Source organism: Bubalus bubalis, chromosome 3, assembly GCF_019923935.1.
Source record: "Bubalus bubalis isolate 160015118507 breed Murrah chromosome 3, NDDB_SH_1, whole genome shotgun sequence".
In the NCBI taxonomy this organism is placed as follows: domain Eukaryota; kingdom Metazoa; phylum Chordata; class Mammalia; order Artiodactyla; family Bovidae; genus Bubalus; species Bubalus bubalis.
In genome coordinates, this window is record NC_059159.1 from 26,410,999 (window position 1) to 26,432,262 (window position 21,264).

At 54.6% G+C, this 21,264-nt stretch overlaps 1 protein-coding gene and 1 long non-coding RNA gene across 2 annotated transcripts; one reads left to right on the top strand and one right to left on the bottom strand.

Annotated features, from left to right (window-relative positions):
* Nucleotides 1-1,148: 1,148 nt before the first annotated feature.
* Nucleotides 1,149-15,933, bottom strand: LOC123332620. Its single transcript, XR_006549521.2, has 3 exons — nt 15,801-15,933; nt 8,793-11,799; nt 1,149-3,553 (listed from the first exon to the last, which is right to left on the bottom strand). It is a non-coding gene; the product is annotated as an uncharacterized LOC123332620 (long non-coding RNA).
* DLX4 (distal-less homeobox 4) lies at nt 14,699-21,025 on the top strand. The gene is made up of 3 exons (XM_006061977.4): nt 14,699-15,858; nt 19,229-19,425; nt 19,830-21,025. Exons 1-3 carry the CDS (start codon nt 15,594-15,596, stop codon nt 20,070-20,072), a joined length of 705 nt encoding a protein of 234 aa, XP_006062039.3. The 5' UTR covers nt 14,699-15,593; the 3' UTR covers nt 20,073-21,025.
* The last annotated feature ends 239 nt before the right edge of the window (nt 21,026-21,264 follow it).

Here is a 21,264-nt window from a genome sequence, read left to right on the forward strand (position 1 = left end):
CTCGCATAATACTGCTCTTCATTTGGTCTCATGATAGCTGCACTGTCAGAGTGGTTGGATGCTCCATGTATATGGATGTCAGCTGCCCACCCTGGCTAGAAAATGTTTCCAGGTGGGCAGAGAACCTTTTCTGAATCTCTCCCCAACCGAGCATGCTATGGTGCTAACCATATAGTAAGCTCTTAGCTTATGTCTGTCTTTTGTTACAAAGCCATAAATAAGGCAAATCAGTGTATAAAGCAAACTGAGGCACTGCAAAGGATGCTGGGAAAAGTGAAGGTGCTGTTTCTCACCAGGGACAGGAAGTAGGCTCAGGGCTTTATGTGTTACCTCTTTATTCTCACCACCCTGGGAGGTAGTATTAGCCCTATTTTACAGGTGGGAAGACTGAGGTTCAAAGAGGTTTGGTGACTTGACCAGGGTCACCTGGCAAGAAATTGACAGGGGCAGGACTCGATCTGAGGCTGAGGAGGGCATTTTCTGGGGGAGGAAATTCCAGAATGGGGAGGGTAGCCTGTTCAAAGGCTCAGGAGGGGAAGGCTAAGGTGACTCTGTAGAGGGAGTCAGTAGGCAGATGGGTTGGAGGGGACAAGGGTACCTAGGGGAAGGCCCTGGTTTGCCTCTGGAAGAGGCGGGTCTGAAACTTCTCTCTGAGAGACAAGAGAAAGATACAGCAAGACCCTCCTGAAAAGCTGGCTGAAGCTCCAGAATCTTCCTAACCAGAAAAAGCCACAGCTAATCCCCTGAATTCTTGCTAGCTAACATTCTCAGCCTCCTGTCCCCAGAGCTTAGGGACAGAGATCGCATCTCTGTCCTCCTCCCCTGAGAAGCAGGGGTGTCAGGGAGGTTGAGAGTGATGTCACCAGTGACCTCAGATTTCTCGCCCATCTTCCCAAAGCCGTCCAAATGGTTTGCCCAAAGTGCTCATATCACAGTCCCTGCTGCTGTCACCCTGGCACTCGTCCCTGATGCGGCCTCTGCAGAGTCTTACCTACACCAAGATCTCACTGGAGTGCTGGGCTTAAATACCCTGGTTTCCAGTACTTGGCAAGAGACCCTCACAGTCCCCAGCCCCCCCCCCCGGCCAAGCCCTCCATGCAGGCAGCCAGGCCCAGCTGGAATAACACAGCTTCCTTCCCTCCCTCCCTCCCACGAGCACCAGACTATTTACAGCTCACCAGGGCCTTCACACCCATGAGCTCACTGGCACCTTCCCTACACCCACCCTGGGAGCCCAACAGGGCAGGGGCCATTGGCCCCATTTTGAAGATGGAGAAACTGAGGCTAAACACCTTGCCCAGTGAGTCCCCTAAAGCCCGGCCCCTTGACTTAGTCTGAAGCGCTTCTCAATTCCTCCAGGAGGGTGGCCCAAATACCTCTAACTTTGAAGTAGAGGAGTTTCAGGCCAGGGTCAGGAGAGCGGAGGGATAGGTTCTGTGGAGTGAGCTTCCAAAGCAGCAGCTGAGGAGGGCAGGAATGGAGGGAAGTTTTCATCACTGGCTGGTAAGACCCTGGCAGGGGCATGTGGGGGCAGGATGGTCAGCAGCCTGGGCCAGCTGACTGGGAGTAAGGTTAAGGCCTCAGCTCCCCAAGCTAGAGCTGGGAAAAGTGTGGTGAGGGACAGCCTCTGAGCTCCCTCCTGGGAGACTCGGGTGCTCTACGCTAGCTGCAGCCGGAGGGACACCAGGTAGACGCCAGCAGGGACTTCCCATCCACAGATTCTCTGTTCAGGTAGAGTTCCTCTGCCACATGGACAGGGCCCAGCCAGAGTCCCCTCCCCTGCCCCCCACCATGTCACATGAGGGTTATGCCGCTGCAGCCTCCTCCCGCTCACCTCACCTCCTATATTTGTTCCACCCCAGTTCTCCCAGCTGTCCGGTCCCCGGGACGCCCTCTCCCTCCCAGCCTGCATCAATTCGCTCAGCCCTTTCCAGAAGCCTTCTCTGATTCCACCTCAGACTCAGAACACGACTCTCCTCCTGGCCCAGGGAGGGACAGTTTGAATCCTCCTTGTCCGTCTTCTCAGAGCTTGTGTGTTGGAGGGTTCTGACTCCCGCGAAGACTCCCCGGCTCGGAGACAGCGACGGTGTCTCTCCCATCAAACCGTGCGGGCCTCTAGCTCCGCCTCCTTCAGCCTGGGCAGCCTCTGCCCATAGGGGGCGCCCAAACAGTGCTGCTGAGGCGAGCCACACGGGCTGCTGCTTCAACTGGACCAAGCGTGGATCACCTGCGGTGACTCCGATTCCCAGGGAGATGCCAAGGGCCCCTCCAAAGCTCCAACTTTCTTTTTAATCGACCTTGGCAAAGGGAAGGGAGAACTTTTAGATGAGGAGAGAGGCCTCTTATTTGAGGTAGGAGACTGGCCACTAGACAATTACTGTGAAAGAAGACTCCTCGGCCTTGCAGGTTTGGGGAGGGTGAATGGCTTGAGGTGCTCACACAGCCCAGAATGGACCCCGATGTCCCCCCCGGCCCTGCTCTGAAAGTCCCCGGGCTAATGGGCAGAGGCCCCAGCCAAGCAACCCCTGTTTCCTTCCCCAAGTCTCTTGGAAAAGTGGTGAGTCAGTTGTGGCCATGAACTCACCCTAGGCAGTACAAATAGGAAAACAAACAGGCCTCTAAGACAGGCAGAGGATAGGGTGAGGGTGAGGGGAAATGAGTTTTTCCCCAGCTGACAGAAAGGACAGCCATCTTTTGAAGTCCTCAGGAGTGTGACTGGCGTCCTACGGCCCCTAGAAACAACCACATCAAAGCTGCTCAAGGAAGGTGGTTTGAGGGGCATGCTGTCTCACACACAGTCACACACAGTGACACGCTGAGTCCCCGAGGGACACGCAGTGACACACTGAGGGCATGTAACCCACCAGGCGTAAACACTCACCATCACGCAGCCAGACTAGAAGGCACACTCGAATAACATCACAGATCCTACACGGGCATGTACACCCATGACAGCTGTCTCCTCCCAGAGGCGCACGCACAGCTGCACAGACAGCCATGTGCACACACTGACACCCAGCGCTCTAGAGCCAGCCCCTGAGAGGCATACACAGCATCACACAGGCAATGCCCATTTCTACCCACATAGTCACACACACACACAGCCACACCATGGTCACATGCAGCCCACAGCCACACAGCATACAATGCGCAGAGCCACACCCAAGCCACAAAGAGTCACACACATGCAGTCTCAGTTACACACTAGTCACATGCTCACATCCCCATATTGCAAACACTGTCATGGAGACCCACTCTGCTCATGGACCCTCTGGGACTGAGACCTGGTGGGAGTTAGGCCCTGCTATGGGAATGGGAGTGTCCGATCCACAGCCGCCAGCTTAACCCCTCTCTTGGCTGTCCTCCCTGGCCGTCCTCTTTTCTGAGTGCCCACTGTTTTCATTCTTCAGGCTTTGCTGAGTCTCCACACCCACAGCCACCAAGGGGAGAGGCTTGTAGCTTTGGAGATGCTGATGGTCCAATCAGCATTAAACCTCATCCATTTATTCCACATGCCACCATTTAGCCTGTGTGCCGGGTGCCGTGCTGGGTGCTGTTGAAGAGAGAGGTTATTGTAAATCAAACCAAAACTGTCCACCAGTGTAATGGCTATTTCCAAATGCGTGCTTGTATGACCCTCTATGGACCTAGTCCCAAACACCAATTTGCTCCCACGCATTGACCTTAGGGAGGCCCCAGCAAGTCCAAGACCATTCAGTCTCATTCTTCTCAGTGGCCATTTCCAGGAGGGTGTATGGCGCTCGTGTAATTGACACAACCTCTGAGGGTAGTATCAGGGACAGACTCAGCAAAGACTTCTGTGTCAACTCCCCCCACCTCACAAGGAGTGAACCTTGACAGGCAGCTTGGGTGGACAACATCCTGTACGAGGGGCCATAGAACCAGGCTTTTGTCCAGCTCCAGTATGTCATCTTGGTCCAGTCAAGTCCCTTCTAGGGCTGAGCTTCTCCATGTGTAACACAAGGGTAAGGGAGCTGGGCCAAAGCAGCTTCTCATGGTAGGCAGTGGGGAAGGAATCATTTCATTAATATAAATATTACTAGGCCCAGTCCAGACCTTGATTCCAGAATTGAAGACCCACTGGCTCTGGGGACCGCCTTAGTGCTTTCCAGCTCTAAGAACTATGAAACAATGAAGAGCAGCAGTGCTGGAGGCCAAGAACTACTCCAGAGGCTGCCGAAGGCCTCTCCTAGCCTGGGGTGCCCAGCAAGCAGGAGCAACAGTCACCCTCCCAGGGTAGCCATGGCATCTGGCGGGTTTAGAGGCTTGGGCCAGTGAAGGGCTTGTGGTTAGGGAAGGTGACAGCCAAAACAGAACTTTGGGACCCTGTGCTTGGCTGATGGTGGGCTTCCAGGGTAGTCTGAGGACTCTTAGTATCTTTTCCAGGGATAATGATCCCATGGTTCTGTAGCACTAGGTCCTAACCCCAGGCCTGAGGGCTTGCCTAAGTGCGGGGGCAGCAGGCAGGGCAAGGTAGGAAAAGTCCATGGGACAGTTTCAAGTACCTGGGGACTCTGAATTGGGGTTCTGTTTATTTTGAGCCCAGTTTCCTCCACTGAGTCAACCTACTTCCAGGTTTCTACTCAGATGCTCTCCTGATGCTCATAGAAGAATCATACGCTGTCAAATTGGAGGGACATTTGTGGGGACCTGCCCCATTTCTTCAGCCTCTGGTGCAGCCCCTCAAGTATACACGTCATCAAAAAGCTGCATCGTTAGCATTCCATGAGCTCAGCTGCACTCAGCTAGTCACATACAGGGTGTCATTTGATCCTTACAACAATTTTAATGGTTTGTATTACTAACTCCATTTTACAGTTGAGAAAAATGAGGCTCAGAAACTCTAAACCAGCTCTCCAAGCAGCAGAACTGAGATCTGAACCTACTGCCACCTGATCTGGAACCCAGGTTCTCAGTCACGTCTTACAATGCTATCCCCCAGACTCTGCCTGATGCCGCCAACCACCTCAAATACCTATTGAGGACGGACTGTACACACGCAGGTTGGAGGAAGCAAAACTCAAAGAGAGGTAAACCTGTTCCCCAGAACTCCTTATTCCAACAGAGGAAATAAGATCTGAGAATCTAAGCACACAAGGCAGAGGGAGTCGTTGCCTAAGACACAGGTGGAGAATGTGCTACTTTTGGAATGCTCTAATTATTTAAAATGTCTTCCTTATATTGGACCTAAATATACATTTCCATTTGGTTCTCAGTATTCTGGCCTTAAAAATCACACAGAATCAGTCTGAGTCCTTTCACACGTTCACAGACAGGTTTTACAGCTGACTGCCCATTTTCTGTGGGGCTGGTTATCTTAATTCTCTTTAAATCTTGACTCCCATCAACTCTGGCTCTGGAAAAACCCAGAGAGCCTCAATGTCAGGATGCAAGGATTCCAATCCCAGCCCTTTCCCGTACTGGTTGTGCCATGTTGGGCATGGCCCTGGGCCACTCTGAGCATTGGTTTCTTCATCTGTGAAATGGGGATGGCAACACTTGCCCCACCTGACCAGATGATAAGGATTAGCTGCAATCCTCAGCGGGAAAGAGTTCTAACGCTGCCAAGGGACAGACCCTCACCTGCACTCCTATACTTAGGAGGAGCTGAGGGTGGCTCCTGGATTAGCTGGAGACGAAATGTCTCCCTGCACATCTGGGAATGCAGAGCACAGTGACAGATGCCATGAGGATGAGGAGCTGGGGAAGGCAGGGTCTCTGCCCTACAGGAGCTTTTGGTCCTGGGATTGAAATCTTCAGTCATCACCGAATCCTCCGGAACATAAGCTTTATAATCAAGTTGGCTCTAATACCTTCCAGAAAGATTAAGTGATGGGGACAGGCACATGCCAGTGGGTGAGCTAAAGGAACCAACAGAAAGAGGAAGGGGAGCTAACATACATGAAACATCTATGTACCAGGGTAATTTGCTCAACTTCACAACATTATAAAGGTGGGCTTATTATTATGTTCATGTCACAGGTGAAGAAACTGAGGCACAGGGAAGTTTTATTTGCCCAGGTCAATAAAGTGTGCTTTCCTGGCTAAGCCGTGAAAAGGACCAGAATCTAGGCAGATGCTACCGTTCACAGCCTCTGCTCTCTGAGGAGCAGTGACAGAGTAGGGAGGGACAAAGGGTCCTTTGTCACCCTATGGTCTCCTATATCACCCCTGCCCCTGGGATTTCTCATTAATGTAACCAGAGGTACACCATTTCACTCATCTTCACTTATTCATTCAGTGCCTGGATACTGAGCACTTATTATATGCCTGTCCCTTTGTTGGATACTGTGTTCCCTGAGGCAAAAGACCCCATCCCTGTCCTCACACAGCAACTGCCCCCCACCCCCCGCTGGCCCCGCCCCCTGTGAGCATCTGAGAGGATCAATGCCGCCAGAAGGATGTCCTGGAATCTACAGATGGTCAAGTGAGGGAAGCAAGAATCATGTGTACAGTATGATTCCATTCATGAAAAGTTCGCAAACAGGTGAAAGTAAGCAGATATAGATGATAAAACTAAGGAAAAGCAGGAAAGTTGTTATCACAAAACCTGGAATACCCAAGTGGAGGAGAGGATTATAGTCCAGAAGGGTCCCTCAGTGGGGTACCTGAGGACCTGGGAGAGTCTTATTTCTTGAGCTGGATACCTAGTTTCTAAGCATTCTTTAACTCTGTGTATTTTAATTCACTCTTCTTTGTATTTTTAATCACCATTTTAATACATGTGCATGCACAGGTGCTCACTCATGTCCAACTTTCGTGACCCTATGGACTTGATACATAGAAATTGCCAGATTCACTATTTGATGGGACCGAGGTTGACCGGCCACTGTGCCCTTCCCAGAGCAGTACCTAGTAAGTGCTTAAAAAGAAAGTACTGAGTTGCAGTGAGTTTTGAAGGAGCTGGAAGTGGAGTGCGAGGTCCAGCCAGATGGGAGGGGTGTGACCTCGGATCTAAAATCAAAAGCTTACTAACAAGGAATTAGTTATTCAGTGAGAACTTCTTGAAGACCAAGAGGATTTAGGGGAGTCTTTCCCATGATTGTCTGGGTACTTGAGTGCCAGGAGGTCCCCAAATGAAACCTCAGCATCCAGAATCAGCTTCCCCTTCCCTCAGCCCATCACCAAACCATACGGTAGTATAAAGAGCACTGAGTCAGAGGTCTGGATTGGAAATCCAGCTCTGTATACACACAAGCCAGGTCTTTCCTTGGCAAGGCACTTCACAACACGGGCTTCAGTGTCTTCATCTATAAAATGGGTCTAATAAATCATCTACTTCACAAGTTACTGTGAGGCCCCAAGGAAGTTACAGATATGAAAATGCTTTGGGGACTGCCATGTAGGTTTATGCTTAAAAAGTTGTATTACCCTGGTATTCTTCCCCCCGCCCTTGCCACCATTTTGCAAAGAGGATTCAGAATAAAGCCTTATTTTGATTAAAACAGTCCCCAGTTTCAGCACCCCAGTCTCCTGGGCTTGTGATCTTCAGGGCCTGAGCTTAGGGTGATTCCAGGAGCAAGTTCCCCAAGTTTGAGGAAGCCCAGCTGGGGAAGTGGCATTCCAGGCAGCGTGTCAGAGGGTGAGTCAGGATGAGGGTGGCCCTTCTCCTCCCCTGGCTCTTGGCTCAGGGCCCAGGCTGAGTTACTCTCATTTGCATACATCTGCATATATGCAAGTTTCACCTGTGCACCCTGGCTGGGTCCCGGGGAGATACACCTGTGCAGGGGCATGGAGGGAAACCAGCGTGTCTGGCTGCCTGCTGCAGCACTCAAACCTAGAATGTAGATCCCTCCACTCACCCAAACGCTGAATCTCTGAATCCAACACTCAGCTTCTCCGCAGGCTCCTCTGGTTGCCCAGGCCTGGAAATTCTCTGTCATGCTTGCTCCTACCCTCTTCCTGTACAATCACCAGGCCCAGCAGAATCTGTCTCAGAGCAACTTCTCTCACACGTCCCCTTCTTTCCATCACCTCTGCCACGAAGCCTCTGGGTCCACCCTCCTCATTTCACACACGATCTATTTGCAACAGCCTCCTAACTGGGCTCTCTGCCACCAGACTCTTCCCTCGCCAGCCTACGTGGTCATACCCAAGCTGCCCCTGGGAAGTCCCTCAGCTCCCATCCCTGTCCTCTCCTCTGCCCACAGCCCCATCCTAAGCTCCTGGTATTGGAGGCCCTCCACAGTGTGGGGCCTCCTGACTCTCAGTGTCAGCTCTTTCCCTACTTCCTTTCCTCCCATCAAGTGGGTGTAGACTCTACACACATCTTTTCTGTGCCTCAGTCTCCTCTTCTGTAAAGTGAGGGATAGGATCCTCTTGCAGGGTTGTTGGAAGTTGTCAACGAGAAAAATACACATACAGCATAAGCCCATAATAAACATCAGCCATCACTGATGTTACAAGTTCTCCCAGCACCATTCCACAGAAGGCATTCATCTCCCCGGGACCCCTCCTCCTCCCCAACCCTTCCTCTCATCCTTGCTGAGTGGTGCTTCTTCAGGTAAGACAACTCCATGGTGGTTAAGATGACAAGCTGGCCTGTTCTAGCTTGGACAAGTTACTCAGGCTTTTTGTGCCTCAATTTCCTCCTCTGTAAAGTGGAGATAAAATGAATACTTACCTCATAGAATCTGTGTGATAAATAAAATGATCCATGTAAGGGCTTAGCATAGTGCCCAGAACACAGAAAACACTTAATAAGTGTTCACTGTTATTACCATCACTATTGTGTTACCCAAGACACAGGGTTTCAGAATACCCAAGCTCACCTTAGCCTTCAAAGATGCCAGAAGTTTCCTTAGGTTTGTTTTCAGGAACAGTGCTTCCATCTGGATCCCTCTGTGTCTCCCACAGTCACAGAATCACTACCCGCACCCTCACACCCCGGGGCAGCTAAGCAGTGCCCTATTGGGTTGCCTGGTAGTAGCCAGGAGTGGGACTGAGCTTCCCCGTTCCCATTAGTTCTTGGGCACTTTCTGGGAAGGACTTGTCTCCCTCAGAGATTGGGAGCCACCTCTCAGCCAAGGTGGGGCCAGGACAGATGCATATCAGCTCACAAGTTGAGAGGAGTTTTCACTGGAGAGAAGGGGTAAACTGGTCTGAGAAGATAGAAAGGATAGCTCAGCTCAGTTCAGCTCCCCTTGGAGGTCAGGAGGAGCAGAGCCCCCAATCCCCTCCAGCAAGGACAAGCCCTTTCCCCCTCTACACCCTTCCCTGCCCTCCAGCCTTTTCCAAGCAGCAGTTGATGAACCTCTCCTGGGTGATCCTTTCCAGTGGGAATTAACGAGGGTGATTGACGTTGAGGATAGATGTGGGCAGGAGGAGCGGCGGGAGCCACCTCTCCCTTCTTAAACAGATTGGCGAGAGCCCGCCCCTCCTTTCGGCTTCGCACCCGGGCCTCCCTTAGCTGAGCCCAGTGGAGGAGGGTTGCAAGAGCTGGGAGGAGTGATGGAGGGACTGTGCTGCCTCCCACCCCTCTCTCCTTGTCCACTCTCCCCCCAACATCACCCCCAGAGCCCAACTAGGTGGTACACAGGGTTAAAGGCTGCGGAGTTTGGTTTGCGGCGGCGGGGGCGGGGGTAGGTATTGTTGGTACTCGTGATTATTTCTCTTACTTTGAGTTTGCGGGTGCGACTTCGGCATCCATGTGGAGGCCCGGCCCCTCCATCCACCCAACACTCCCGACCCCTCGCCAAAGCACTCCGGTCATTCTCCCAGGCCCAGCCCAACAGAGGTGCGGCTGTCCCCCTTCTCCCAGACTCCAACCCAGACTAGGCGCAGGATTGGACCTACTCTTTTCTTACGAAAGAAAAACACGCCGGACCTCAAAAGGGTCTAGTCTTGGCTACAGAAAGTGAAACCAATAACCCCACCATTTAGACTTTCCGCTGGATCCAGGGGGTCTAGAGGGATGGGGCTAAGTAACAAGGTGCGTGTCACCTGTGTGGTGGGCTTGATGCGGTTGTGTGTGTGTTGCGGGCGTGGCGTGGTGGCCTACGGAGTGTGTGTTGCGGCTGTTGGCGTCTGGGAGGGAGTGTGTTGTGTCCCTGTGAGCCCTTGCACGCACCCACTTCGTCAGTGCTCTCTAGGTGCTGCTCCCACTCCAGCCACGTCCTACCAGCGGCTTCCGTCTGGGGCTGGGCGATGGAGACTTGGGCGGAACGCCCTAGGTTCCGTGCGAGGGTCTGGAAAGGTCTGGAGAAACCAGATGAGCTGCCTTCGTTCCAGACGCGCGACTTCGTTGCAGACGGGTTGGCTTTGGGCCTCCCTCCAGCTGTCTGCGCTCCCCGCGGGCATCTAGCGCGGCGTCCCGCGGTCTGTCCGCCGGACAGGCCCGGGGTTGGGACACCCGCCCGGAACTCCCGCGCCCCCAACCCGGCCGTTTCCCGCCCCCGCACCGGGCTGGGGCCAAGGCCAGCCAAATGGCTTTCCCGTCGCGGATGGCGGCGCCTCTAACGCATCTTCAAAAGGGCCGCCCCATTTTTTGTTAACCGTTTTCTTTTTTGGAGGGGAGGGAGTTATTTGGTCCAAGAGTGGTTCATGGTATTGTTTTTAATGAATTTGGTGACCTCGTATACGTGTGTACTTTAAATGTCCCAGTCAAACCCCAATAAAAGATTTTTCCCGGGGCGGGAGTGAAATTTGGAAATAAAGCAATGACACGGGGAAAGTGACTGAGGACCGAGCCTGCCGGAGAACACAGGGCACAGCCCGCCTGCCGAGCGGTGCCAGGATCTCTGGGCGGCGCTGACCCCATGGTCTCCCCCTTCCCCTTCCCGGGAACTTCTCCCAGGTGATCTGGAAAATGAGGCCAATCACTGAGAAAGCTCTCAGGAGCGCGGAGGTAAGCGCACCCGGAGCGCGGAGAGCCAGCCCACGCTCATTCACTGCTCCATCAAGAAGAAAAGAGACAATTACTCATGCACATTTCAGCAAGAGTCAAATCCCTGTGTGTGGCGGGGCACGCGGGCCCCTACAGACTTCCCCTTCCCCTCGCGGGCCTCACCGAGAGTGGGGGCTTTAACCACCTCGCTCCCCGCCCAGCGGAGGGAAGACTTTTCATCCCCCTCCCTTCCCTGCCAAACCGGATTATTCACAGTTTTCCCAAACCGAGTTACTACGAAAGCTCCGACAAGTAGGACTTAAATTCCACGGAGAACAGACGAAATTAAAATTTCGTTTGGGGTCCATGGGTGGGATGGAGGAAAAAGAGAGCTGCTAATCCCGCAATGGCGGCCTTGGGCCGGGTCGTGATGGGAACCACGCCCCAGGGCAGGTCCACGCAGGCGCTGGGTGGAGGGCCTACATTAGGTTGCAGACCCCGGCTCCCGGCTCCCTGGCATGTACTCCCCTTTGCTCCCGAACGCGGGCGCGCCGTGTGGTACCGAGTTCAGGGACTTCGCGGCGAGCCCTGCACTCTTCAGGTGTTTGGGGGTGTTTTCGAGGAGGGGCATTCTGTTGGATGGAGTTCCCGGCATCTGGGCAGAGTCCGAGCTCGGAGGACTGCGAGTGAAACATAAATCCCACCCCCGAGGGCGCTTATTCTGCGCCAAGAATCAAAACCGCATCGGGTGGGATTGTGTTTGCCGGGCGATTGCGAAGAGCCTGCAAACCACCGTGCAGCGCGCGGATCTTTCGTGTCCACTCACCGATGCTTGGCTGACTCCCCAGCCCTCAGGGTTGCCGTGTCCCCAGCCGGGACCCCATGTCCGCTCCCAGGCCCTCACTTCGGTGCTGGAGTTCTCCAAGCGAGCCCCTTTCACTAAGGGAGAGGACCTGCGTGAGAAAGAGTTGGGAGAGCCACTTCTGGCTTTTGTGACAAGCAAGGGCTGAAGTACTGGTAGTGACAGGAGAGTTAGTTCATATGTTTTGCCTGCCTGCCTTCCTCCCCTCCTCCTCCTCCTCTTCCTCCTCCTCCTTCCTCTTAGTTTTATTAGGTTTCTAGATTTTGGTTTTTGCAATTTATTCTAAAGGAAATGACAATGGCTTGGAGGTCTTAAGTGCAGCTTCCTCATTTTAGTGGATAAAATGAGTCTCAGAGACTGGACATGGCTGACCCAGGCTATCACAGCCGGCCCTCGGTTAGTAGCTGAGCTGGGATGCGAATCCAGGCCTCAGGCCTCTCAGGCTGGCCCTCCCTCCTTCTCATCATACACAGATTTACAGCCCTTCCTAGCCCCTGCCTAGGAGAAGGCAATGGCACCCCATTCCAGTACTCTTGCCTGGAAAATCCATGGACGGAGGAGCCTGGTAGGCTGCAGTCCCTGAGGTCGCTAAGAGTCGGACACGACTGAGCGACTTCCCTTTCACTTTTCACTTTCATGCATTGGAGAAGGAAATGGCAACCCACTCCAGTGTTCTTGCCTGGAGCCTAGTGGGCTGCTGTCTGTGGGGTCGCACAGAGTCAGACACGACTGAAGCAACTTAGCAGCAGCAGCAGTAGCCTATCCCTTCCACCTTTCCCCTATCCCTTCCATATCTCCCCACTCTCCCTCCAGGCTTCAAAGTTGCGGCACTGGTCAGAGGGGACCCCTCCATGGGGATTCCACATCTGAGACCACGAAGCTTCCTAAAGATGTTTCGAAGTTTCTAAGCCCCACACCCTCCAGCACGTGGGAAGAGGGAGCCCTGAAGAGGGAGGTGGTGATGAAAGTAGAGATTTCTTTGTTCGTAAACTGGGGATAATAACAGTAGCCACTTCACAGATTTCTGGTGAAGATGCACAGGGCTTGGATGTTGTGAATACTTCATAAATTCTAAAGGACTGCAGGATGTTGCCTGCTGCTGCATGGAGCTGCATGAGCTCAGCGAAGGCCCCTGAGAGCCTAGGAGAAGCTCTAACTATGAGTCCCAGTGAATCCCCTGGCTTCAGGGAATGCCCAAAGTCACTGCTTCAGGGGCCTCTGGGGAAGCTACCCTTGCCCTCTCTTGCTAGATCTAGCAAGGGAAGGACTCTGAATACATGGCCCTGCAACCCAAACTTTAAGTTCCACCTCAAAAGCACCTCCTTTGTGAAAGCTTCCCGGACAGCCATGCATGCATGCTCAGTTGCTGTCATGTCTGACTCTACAACCCCATGGACTGTATAGCCCGTCAGGCTCCTCTGCCTGTGGCATTTCCCAGGCAAGAATACTGGGGTGGGTTGCCATTTCCTTTTCCAGGGGATCTTCCCGACCCAGGGATCAACCCATGTTTTCTGCATTGGCAGGCAGATTCTTTACCCCTGAGGCACCAGGAGCCTCAAAGAGCATTTTTCTCCTTTGGTGCGCACTGAGATGCCATCCCTGGAGCCCACCATGGCACTGTTGTGTGGCTGCCTCTCTCCAGAGGAAGATGATGGTGGCAAGAAGTTTTCAAAGGCTATATCCCTGTAAGTTCTTAGCCCGGTTCTAAGGAAGTGGTGAGGGAGTAGCTAGAATTGGGTAAGAAAGGGGGAAAGGAGGTCCCATATGGAAATTGCATTTCTCAACCAGCCAAACCCTGTTGGATGAGAGAGAAGTGGGTCCCAGATCTCCAAAGGAGGGGACTCCCTCACAGAGCTCCTTCTCCTGATACTCCAAGACTTCAGGTGAGAAAATCCAGAGCCAGGTGTCAGAGGAGTGTTTTCTTGGCAAAATTCATCTCTCTACTTTGCAACGGCGCATCAACTTGAAACTGACTTGCTCTTCCTTCCCTCAGGACTGCATATTTTTTCCAATTTTTTTGTCTATCCTGGCCACCCCTGTTTTGCCTGCCTTCTCTTCCTCTTCTAAGCCTCCCTCTTCTTCCAATTGTTGTCCTCTCCTACCCCCCAATTCTAAGACCACTGCCTTCACTCTGTACCCTGATAAAGACAGCACACCTATGTGTACAAACATGAATTGTTTGCACACTCAAATGACAGAGGCTTTGTATATGGGTATGCTGGGGAATCTGAGGACCGACAGGCTTGGTGTGTGTGTGTGTGTAACTGTCTCACCCCTAACACGAAGCAGCTTAGATGTGTGGACTGGTGTGTCTCATAGGATGGGTACAAGTATATAAATATTTATATGCTTGGATTTTCTTTAGAGTGTGCACCATCAATTAGATTTGTATAGTTGTGGGTCTGTGTGAGAGACAACCACAGTGCTTTTATTTAGGGTTTTGCTATTCATCTTTGGGTGTGTAGATGTGTACACATCACAGCATATACTCTGTATTTGCAGATCCATAAATGAACCTCTGTTCGTGGAGGGATGCTAATGTGAGCATCCATGTAAGACACCGGTGTGCTGGTATACGCTAGTGTATCGGTTGTATTTGAATAGAGTCCCTGTGAAGTTGTATACTTGTGGCCACAGAGACACCAGCCCAGCAAGGTCTTGGATACTATTTAGGGGCAGGCCCTGCACACAGGCTGGAAGATGAGGCCACGAACCCGGCTTGCCGTATTCCCAGCACCCGGCAGGGATTTCCCTCCGAGGAGCAGCCATCAAACTGGACTCGCGTCCCACTCCCAGATTTTGTCCAGCTTCGTGCGAGGCTGAAGGCTCACGCGGCGCCAGGAAAGGCGGGGCGCCGCACTGGCTGAAGCCCAGACGGCAGAGCCCTCATTGGGCCTCGGGGGCCTGCAGGAGCTGCGCTGTCGCAACCGAACCCGGGCCCCTGCCGGAAGCGGAAGGGAGGACGGGGCGGGGTGCGGGGGGTGCGGTGGCGGTGAGACGCAATCGCGGCTGTCGCGGCGTGCCTGGCCCAGGGCGCCCCGCGGGGGCGTGCGCGCTGCGCGCGTGCTGGGCCGGCTGGGCGCTGGGCGGCACCTCCTCCGACCCGGCGTCTGTTTACCAACATACTGCCGGCGCTCGGCAGCCACGCATTCCGACGCGCTGAATAAGCTGCGGGACTGGCTGGCTTGGTCCTAGCGGCAGGGTCATAACCGCCACACAGATCCCCCAGAGCCAGAGAGCTCGACCGCAGGTTCCTTTCGCCCCCGCAGCCACAGCGCCTCCGCTAAGGCACTGCTCCCCTCGGCCCTTGGGCACTGCCGCCCTGTCGACTTCCTTGCCTTTGTGCCGTTATGACCAGACTGCCCCAATCGTCCTGCAACCCCAGCACCTCTCTGCAGCGGATTCCGAGATAGCCGGGCATGGAGAATTCGCACCGCTCGCCTCCCATCTCCTGGTTCTGAATTTCCCTACCCCGGGCTGCCCCGGGGGCGGGGGTGGGAGCGGGGCGGGGAGGTGGGGGGAAGGCCCCGGCTGCAGGCCTCCGTGAGGTCACCGCGTGTGGTAGCCAATCCGCTGCGTTTAAGTGGGCGGGGACCCCGTCGGGTCCCGGGAACCGAACCCTAGAGCCAGCCGAGTGGGGGCCCCATGGATTTAGGGGGGAGGGGAAAAGTCATGGGGGACACCCTCCCCCCGAACCCCTTTCCCAGGCGCCGGCTCTCCGCTGATGAGGCTGAGAGACACTTTCCCCGGGATAAGTGTGGGGAAGGCTGGTTGAGGGGCTCATCCGGCCCCAACGCCTGAGGATCGGAAAAAAAAGAGTTGGCGGAGGGAGCGGACTCCTTGCCTGGCCATGGCCTAGGCCCTCGGGCCCCGGCCCCGGCCGCAATGACCTCTTTGCCCTGTTCCCTCCCTGGCCCGGACGCCTCCAAAGCGGTCTTCCCGGACATCGCCCCCGTGCCATCGGTAGTGGCTGCCTACCAGCTTGGCCTGTCCCCCGCAACCGCAGCCGCCCCCGATTTGCCCTATTCTGGGCCGTATGGCCACCTTCTGCCCTATCCCTACACCGGGCCGGCCATCCCCGGAGACTCCTACCTGCCCTGCCAGCTATCCACGGCGCCGTCTCAGCCGGCTCATCAAGAGCGGGAGACAGGTAAGTCCCGCCGCGGCGGCTCTGCCCACCTCTGGGGTCCTGCTCCAGTGAGCCCCCAAACTTCGCCCTCGCCTGGTTGGGCGCAGCTGGCGGGATTCAGACCTCACTCAGATTCCAAGGGATCTGGGGGTGGGGGGAGGGCGAAGGGATGGGGCGGGAGACAGGGAGGAGGGGCGGGGGCGAGCTGATCTAGGTCTCTTTTCAAGACCGACCTGGTTTCGATTTGCAGTGTGTGAAGCCGGGTGGCTGGGCTCCCTACCCCACCCCCTGGGGCAGCAGGGTTGTGTACCTACTTGTGTAACGGAAAACTGAAACAATCCAGATGTGGGTGTAGGTGCTTAGCCTCTCCCCTAGGATTCTCTCCATCCTGCACTCCTCCTCTGTTCAATGTCGCCCCTCTCTCAGTTCTTGTTTCAGAAAGCAGTGCTCAAGCCAAAGCCTGATAACTAGAAATCAGGTCCTGGCTGGAAGGCAGTAGAAGTGGGGTTATATTCTGGGGCCCTTCCCCTTCTCCGCAGACTGTTGCCTGAATGTGTCAGACAAGAGACCAAACACTGACCTGGTAGAGTCAGGGGCTAAGACCCTACTACCCATCATTCTAAGAATGTAGCCACAGGCGGGTCAGGCAGACTCTGGTAGTAGATCTCAGCCTTCCAGCCAAAGAACTGGCCATTCCTGTTATCTACACCCCTTGCCTTTGGGGTAGGTCAAGCCCCAGTTCCATTTCCTGGAGCAACTTTGTGCTCACTGGGTGGCCTCAAGCTAGGGAACTGGCCTGTCTTCCTGGTCCTAGCCTTGCACAGGGCTGTACCCGTGCAACACAACACATCCATCCTTCTGTACTGGCTTGAGTTTAGAGCTTAGTTCCCCTGAACTCCCTACCCCCACCAAATTGCCCCCACAACTGTCTTTGGCACAGTTTCCTCCAAGGAGGCGCACTCACTTGGTGACTTAGCTGGAGTCAGCCCAGGACCAAGATGTCTCCTTCCCTTTCCTTGTTGCTCTGCTGAAACACATGACCTCATAAACATCAGAGCCAGGAATGACCCTGGAGATTCAGGAGCTCAACCTTCTTGATGTACAGATGAGCAAACTGAGGTCCAAAGAAAGTGTGAATGAATCAAGGACACAGCCTGTTTTTCAGGCTTGGCCCTTGCAAATTGGCTTTCATGCATGAAGCCAGAAAAGAGGATTTTAGGGAACTTCCTCAAAGCCCCTCCAAAGTTAACTGCCTTCTGTTCCAAAACTGGAGCTGCTGCTTTTCTGCTGCTGGGTCTGTGGTTGGAGGAGGAGCAGCTGGGTGGGGGGAGGGGGGGTGCAGGGAGGGGGTGTTCTACCAATGATCTGGTTTCTAAAAAACTGAATCCTCTGGTCTCTTCTCTTCAGTATATGCTAATATGGTACATTTGTGTGTGTGCCTGTGTGTCTGTTTAGTGGGATAGGAATAAGATAACCCTGTCCTTAAGAGAAATCTTGGAATTGCAGTTGGTATTTTCTGTCCTGTCTTCCCTTCCCTTTTCTTGGTTTAAGGACTAAAGAGTGGAGAGTTCCTTTTCTTTACAAAATTTCCCCGGATCCAACGAAAACCTCACTGAACCTGAGGGATTTGGCTCACTCTAGATTAAATGATTGGGGTGTGAGAGAGGACTTGCGAGGGTCTTCCTTTTGCCCCCAGTTTGTTCACCCCTGCCTCAGGGAGAGGTTTGGCTCTAAGTGAGCTGTCTGCCACCGCCCCGATGAGCAGGCGGGTGCTGCGCTGCCTCGAGGGAGGCCCTCGCTCTCCAGAATTGCGACCTGGGCAGATTCGTCCTGACTTGCTGCAACTGGTGTGGAGAAAGCAGCGGTGGGGAAAGAAACTGGGAGTGGGGTCTGCTGGGAGAGTTAGGGTGAGGAGGGCGTTGAGAGTTTCGCAGCTGAAGCAGGCTTCCTGCTGTCTCTGCCTCAGAGTTCGAACTGTTCAGTTTTTGCAGCCCAAGAGGCGCGGGTGGTCGCTCCGTGGCCGGCCCGGGGCGGTGAGCAGCGGGGTTGAAGCAGGGGAGGCCCGACAGGCGCGGACGGGAGCGGAAACCCAACGGTTTTTCTGGGAATTGGCTGAAGCGGGGGTCCAGGGGGTGGATCTGAGAAGCCCGTATCGCCGGAGACCACGGTTGAGGGTTGCGGGGGAGGTGAAGGCACGGGGTCACCGCGGCGGGACGAGGGCAGGGGACCTGAAGTGTGAGTGGGGTGAGCCCTAAAGGAGGAAGAATGTCGGGGGCGAGGCGGTGGGAGACGCGGTCGGACCCCCTCCGCGTCTAGGCACCCGGGGCCCAGGGCTCGGTCCGCTGAGCTCGGCGGCGGGCAACGAACCCTAAGCCCGTGGACATTTCGGCCGCTCCATCCATCCCGGCCCTGCCCTTTGCACGAACAGTCTCGATGTCCCGATAGGGTGGCGCAGGGTGGGACGCTCGAATCAGAAGAGGGGAACCCCTTGCTCTCCCCATCCCGGGGCCGAGCTGTGACTCGACCGAGGTTCCTCGAGGGGCTGAACGGGAAGGCAGAAGGTGGCCGCATCTCCCGCGGCGGCACCGCAGCGCTATCCAGGAGCCGCCCCGAGGGCCTGCGCTCTCCAAACCCTGGTCACCTTGCGTGCCAATCGGGAACCCCTCTGTGAGTGCAGCCGGGCGGAGGAGGGGGCGGCCTTGCACCAACCGGCTTCTAGGGCCCCTGAAAGCCTACTCTTTCAGCCAGCAGGCCTTGGGGGAGGGAAGAGATGTCAGTTTTCCTGGAGGGCGTGCCTCAGGAGAAGGAGGCCCTCACAATACGGGAGGTGATGGCAAAGCCTGGGGCACTTTCCATACTCTGATGCTGGGAGGACTGCGCATCCTGGTGTTCAAGGCCCACTCTTGTCTGGCCCCTCCGACCGCCCGTCTTCCGGCAGCGGGGAGGCTGCCACGCAGACACTGACTCTGGCCTCTGAACGGTGCGTCTGAGTTCTCTCCGCCCGGAATGCCCTTCCCTCGTCCTCTCCAGCCTCGCCCCAGCCCTCTGCCCCGCCCCGCCCCAAGCTGGCGCCACCACGCGCGGCTGAACTCTGCCCTCCCGCCGCGGGGCGCCGCCCCTACCCTCGCTCCGGCCCTTGGCGCAGTTCTCTTAGGGTCGTAGGACCGTTGAGAGTAGGAGCTGCCTGAGGGCAAGAGCTGCGGCTAGTCCCACCCGGCACGCAGTGGACGTGGGGTTTGAAAGGAGGGTGAGCGCAAGGTAAAGCAGGGCCGAGCCCCGTGCCTGAGCTTTTGCTAATTCGTGGCCGGAATGTGAACGAGATGCAGATGAGCAGTGAGACGGCGCGTCCGCCTCTCTATCCGTGCACAAACAGTTTCGTGCCGCCCCCCAGACTCGGAGAAGCCGCCGCTGTCCCCGGAGCCCCCGGAGCGGCACCCACAGGCCTCGACCAAGAAGCTCCGGAAGCCGAGGACCATCTACTCGAGTCTGCAGCTGCAGCACCTGAACCAGCGTTTCCAGCACACGCAGTACCTGGCGCTGCCCGAGAGGGCCCAGCTGGCCGCGCAGCTCGGCCTCACCCAGACGCAGGTGGGGCCAGTCCCATCCTCCACCAGCCTTCCCCAAGTGTGTTCCCTGGGAACTCACCCTCAGGTGTGAATGACTGAAGAGTCCCCAGCCTTATTTTCACAGTTCTGTTAGCTGGCCCCGAGTAGACTAGGGGACTGTGTTAAAAAGGGTGGGGGGTAGGAGGGGATGGGGGATGGAAAAGGTGTGGGTGGGGTGATTCAGGGCATATAAGAGGGTACCCAGACTGGGAGAACTGGATACTAACTCAGAGGCCGGAATTCAGGCCCTTCAGGGGCTTATGGAGGCCTGGAGCCAATGTTCCCAACATCTGCTCTTCTCCGAAGACAAGTGACTCCCTCTTGCTGGACCCCTTTCCCTTGGTCACTCCTCCTGATCTTCCATTGTTTCCCCTTTTCTCCCCATAGGTAAAGATCTGGTTTCAGAACAAACGCTCCAAGTATAAGAAGCTCCTGAAGCAGAACTCTGGGGGACAGGAAGGGGACTTCCCTGGGAGGTCCCCCTCCCTGTCTCCCTGTTCTCCACCTCTTCCAGCCCTCTGGGATCTACCCAAGGCAGGGGCCCTGCCCACTGGTGGCTATGGCAACAGCTTTGGAGCCTGGTATCAGCATCACTCCCCAGATGTCCTAGCTCCACCTCAGATGATGTGAGTCTGAGGAGGAGCAGGTCAGGCCCCAGCCTCCTACAGAGCCCAGGCAGGACCCAGCCCACCTGCACCCTCTCTGGGCTGGGAGGAAACCAGATGGGTGTTCTCAGAAGGATGAGGAGCTAGAGGAGGAAAAGGATGGGGTGATGAGTCTTTTCCTCCTTGCCTCATAACCCAAATAGCCTTAGCCTTTGCCCCACCCCTACCCCCACCCAGGACTGGACACTTTCCCTCCAGTCAGAGGCTCTGGAAAAAAACTTATTGGCTGGAGTTCAGACTTCCCACGACCCCTAGTCTTGTCACCCCTTCTTGAAATGACTGCAGTCCCACTACAGTCTGGGGTTCAACCAGCAACAAACACTGAGTGTTTTTTCTCTTTGTGTGCCCTGGGCCTTACCCAGCCCATTGATGTGGACAGAAGCGAACAGGTCTTCAAGTTGACCACCACTGAGACACACCCACTGATTTTTCTAGATTTTTTTTACCTCCATAACTGATACATCTATTTACCATACTGTGAAGAAGATGGGATACCAAAAATGTGGACTTTTGTGGACCTATGGGTAATTTTTGCTCCTTTCCTAAGAAAGCCCCTCTTTCCCCCATATCTTCTCACTTTGATTAGATAATGGATCCAATTATCCATCAAGTTCAACAAGTATTTATTAAGAGTCTGATTCCCATCCCGAATACCTAAACAAACCCACAGGCATACACTCTCTGGAACTCAGTAGGGTAAAACTTTGTGGAGAATAGGGACAAACAGATTCTTGGATGTTTAAGTAGAGATGTCCCAAACGGATGGGGTGAACCTAGCAATTCAGTTCCTCATAGCCGTCTCAGTCCAAAGGAACTGCTCATATTTATATCCAATCCGAGTAGCAGCGCTCCCCCTGCAAGCTCTCAGCATCCCCCATGTGATGAACATCCAGAAATTAAAGTTTGTACAGAAACCCAGGCCTTGGCTGAGGTCTGTTCTTGTTCTGACTTCTGGAGCTGATTGCTCAGCTTTCTCTTCTCTCCCAGCTGGCTCTTGCAGCACTGAACTAGAGGCACTGAGTCCTCTACCTCTACCTGGCTATCTGGTTCTAGCTCTGGAATGTTCTAATAATGTCCACATTTTCAGACACACCAGTGTGAAACCAGAAGATGCTAATACTGGGAATGATCAAAGTCTGAGTGATCATTATAGCAGA

Coding starts and splice junctions, on each gene's coding strand:
- DLX4 (XM_006061977.4), top strand. CDS start 15,594: ATGACCTCTTTGCCCTGTTCCCTCCCTGGCCCGGACGCCTCCAAAGCG. Junction 15,859..19,228: donor TCATCAAGAGCGGGAGACAG/GTAAGTCCCGCC, acceptor GCCGCCCCCCAG/ACTCGGAGAAGCCGCCGCTG. Junction 19,426..19,829: donor TCGGCCTCACCCAGACGCAG/GTGGGGCCAGTC, acceptor TTCTCCCCATAG/GTAAAGATCTGGTTTCAGAA.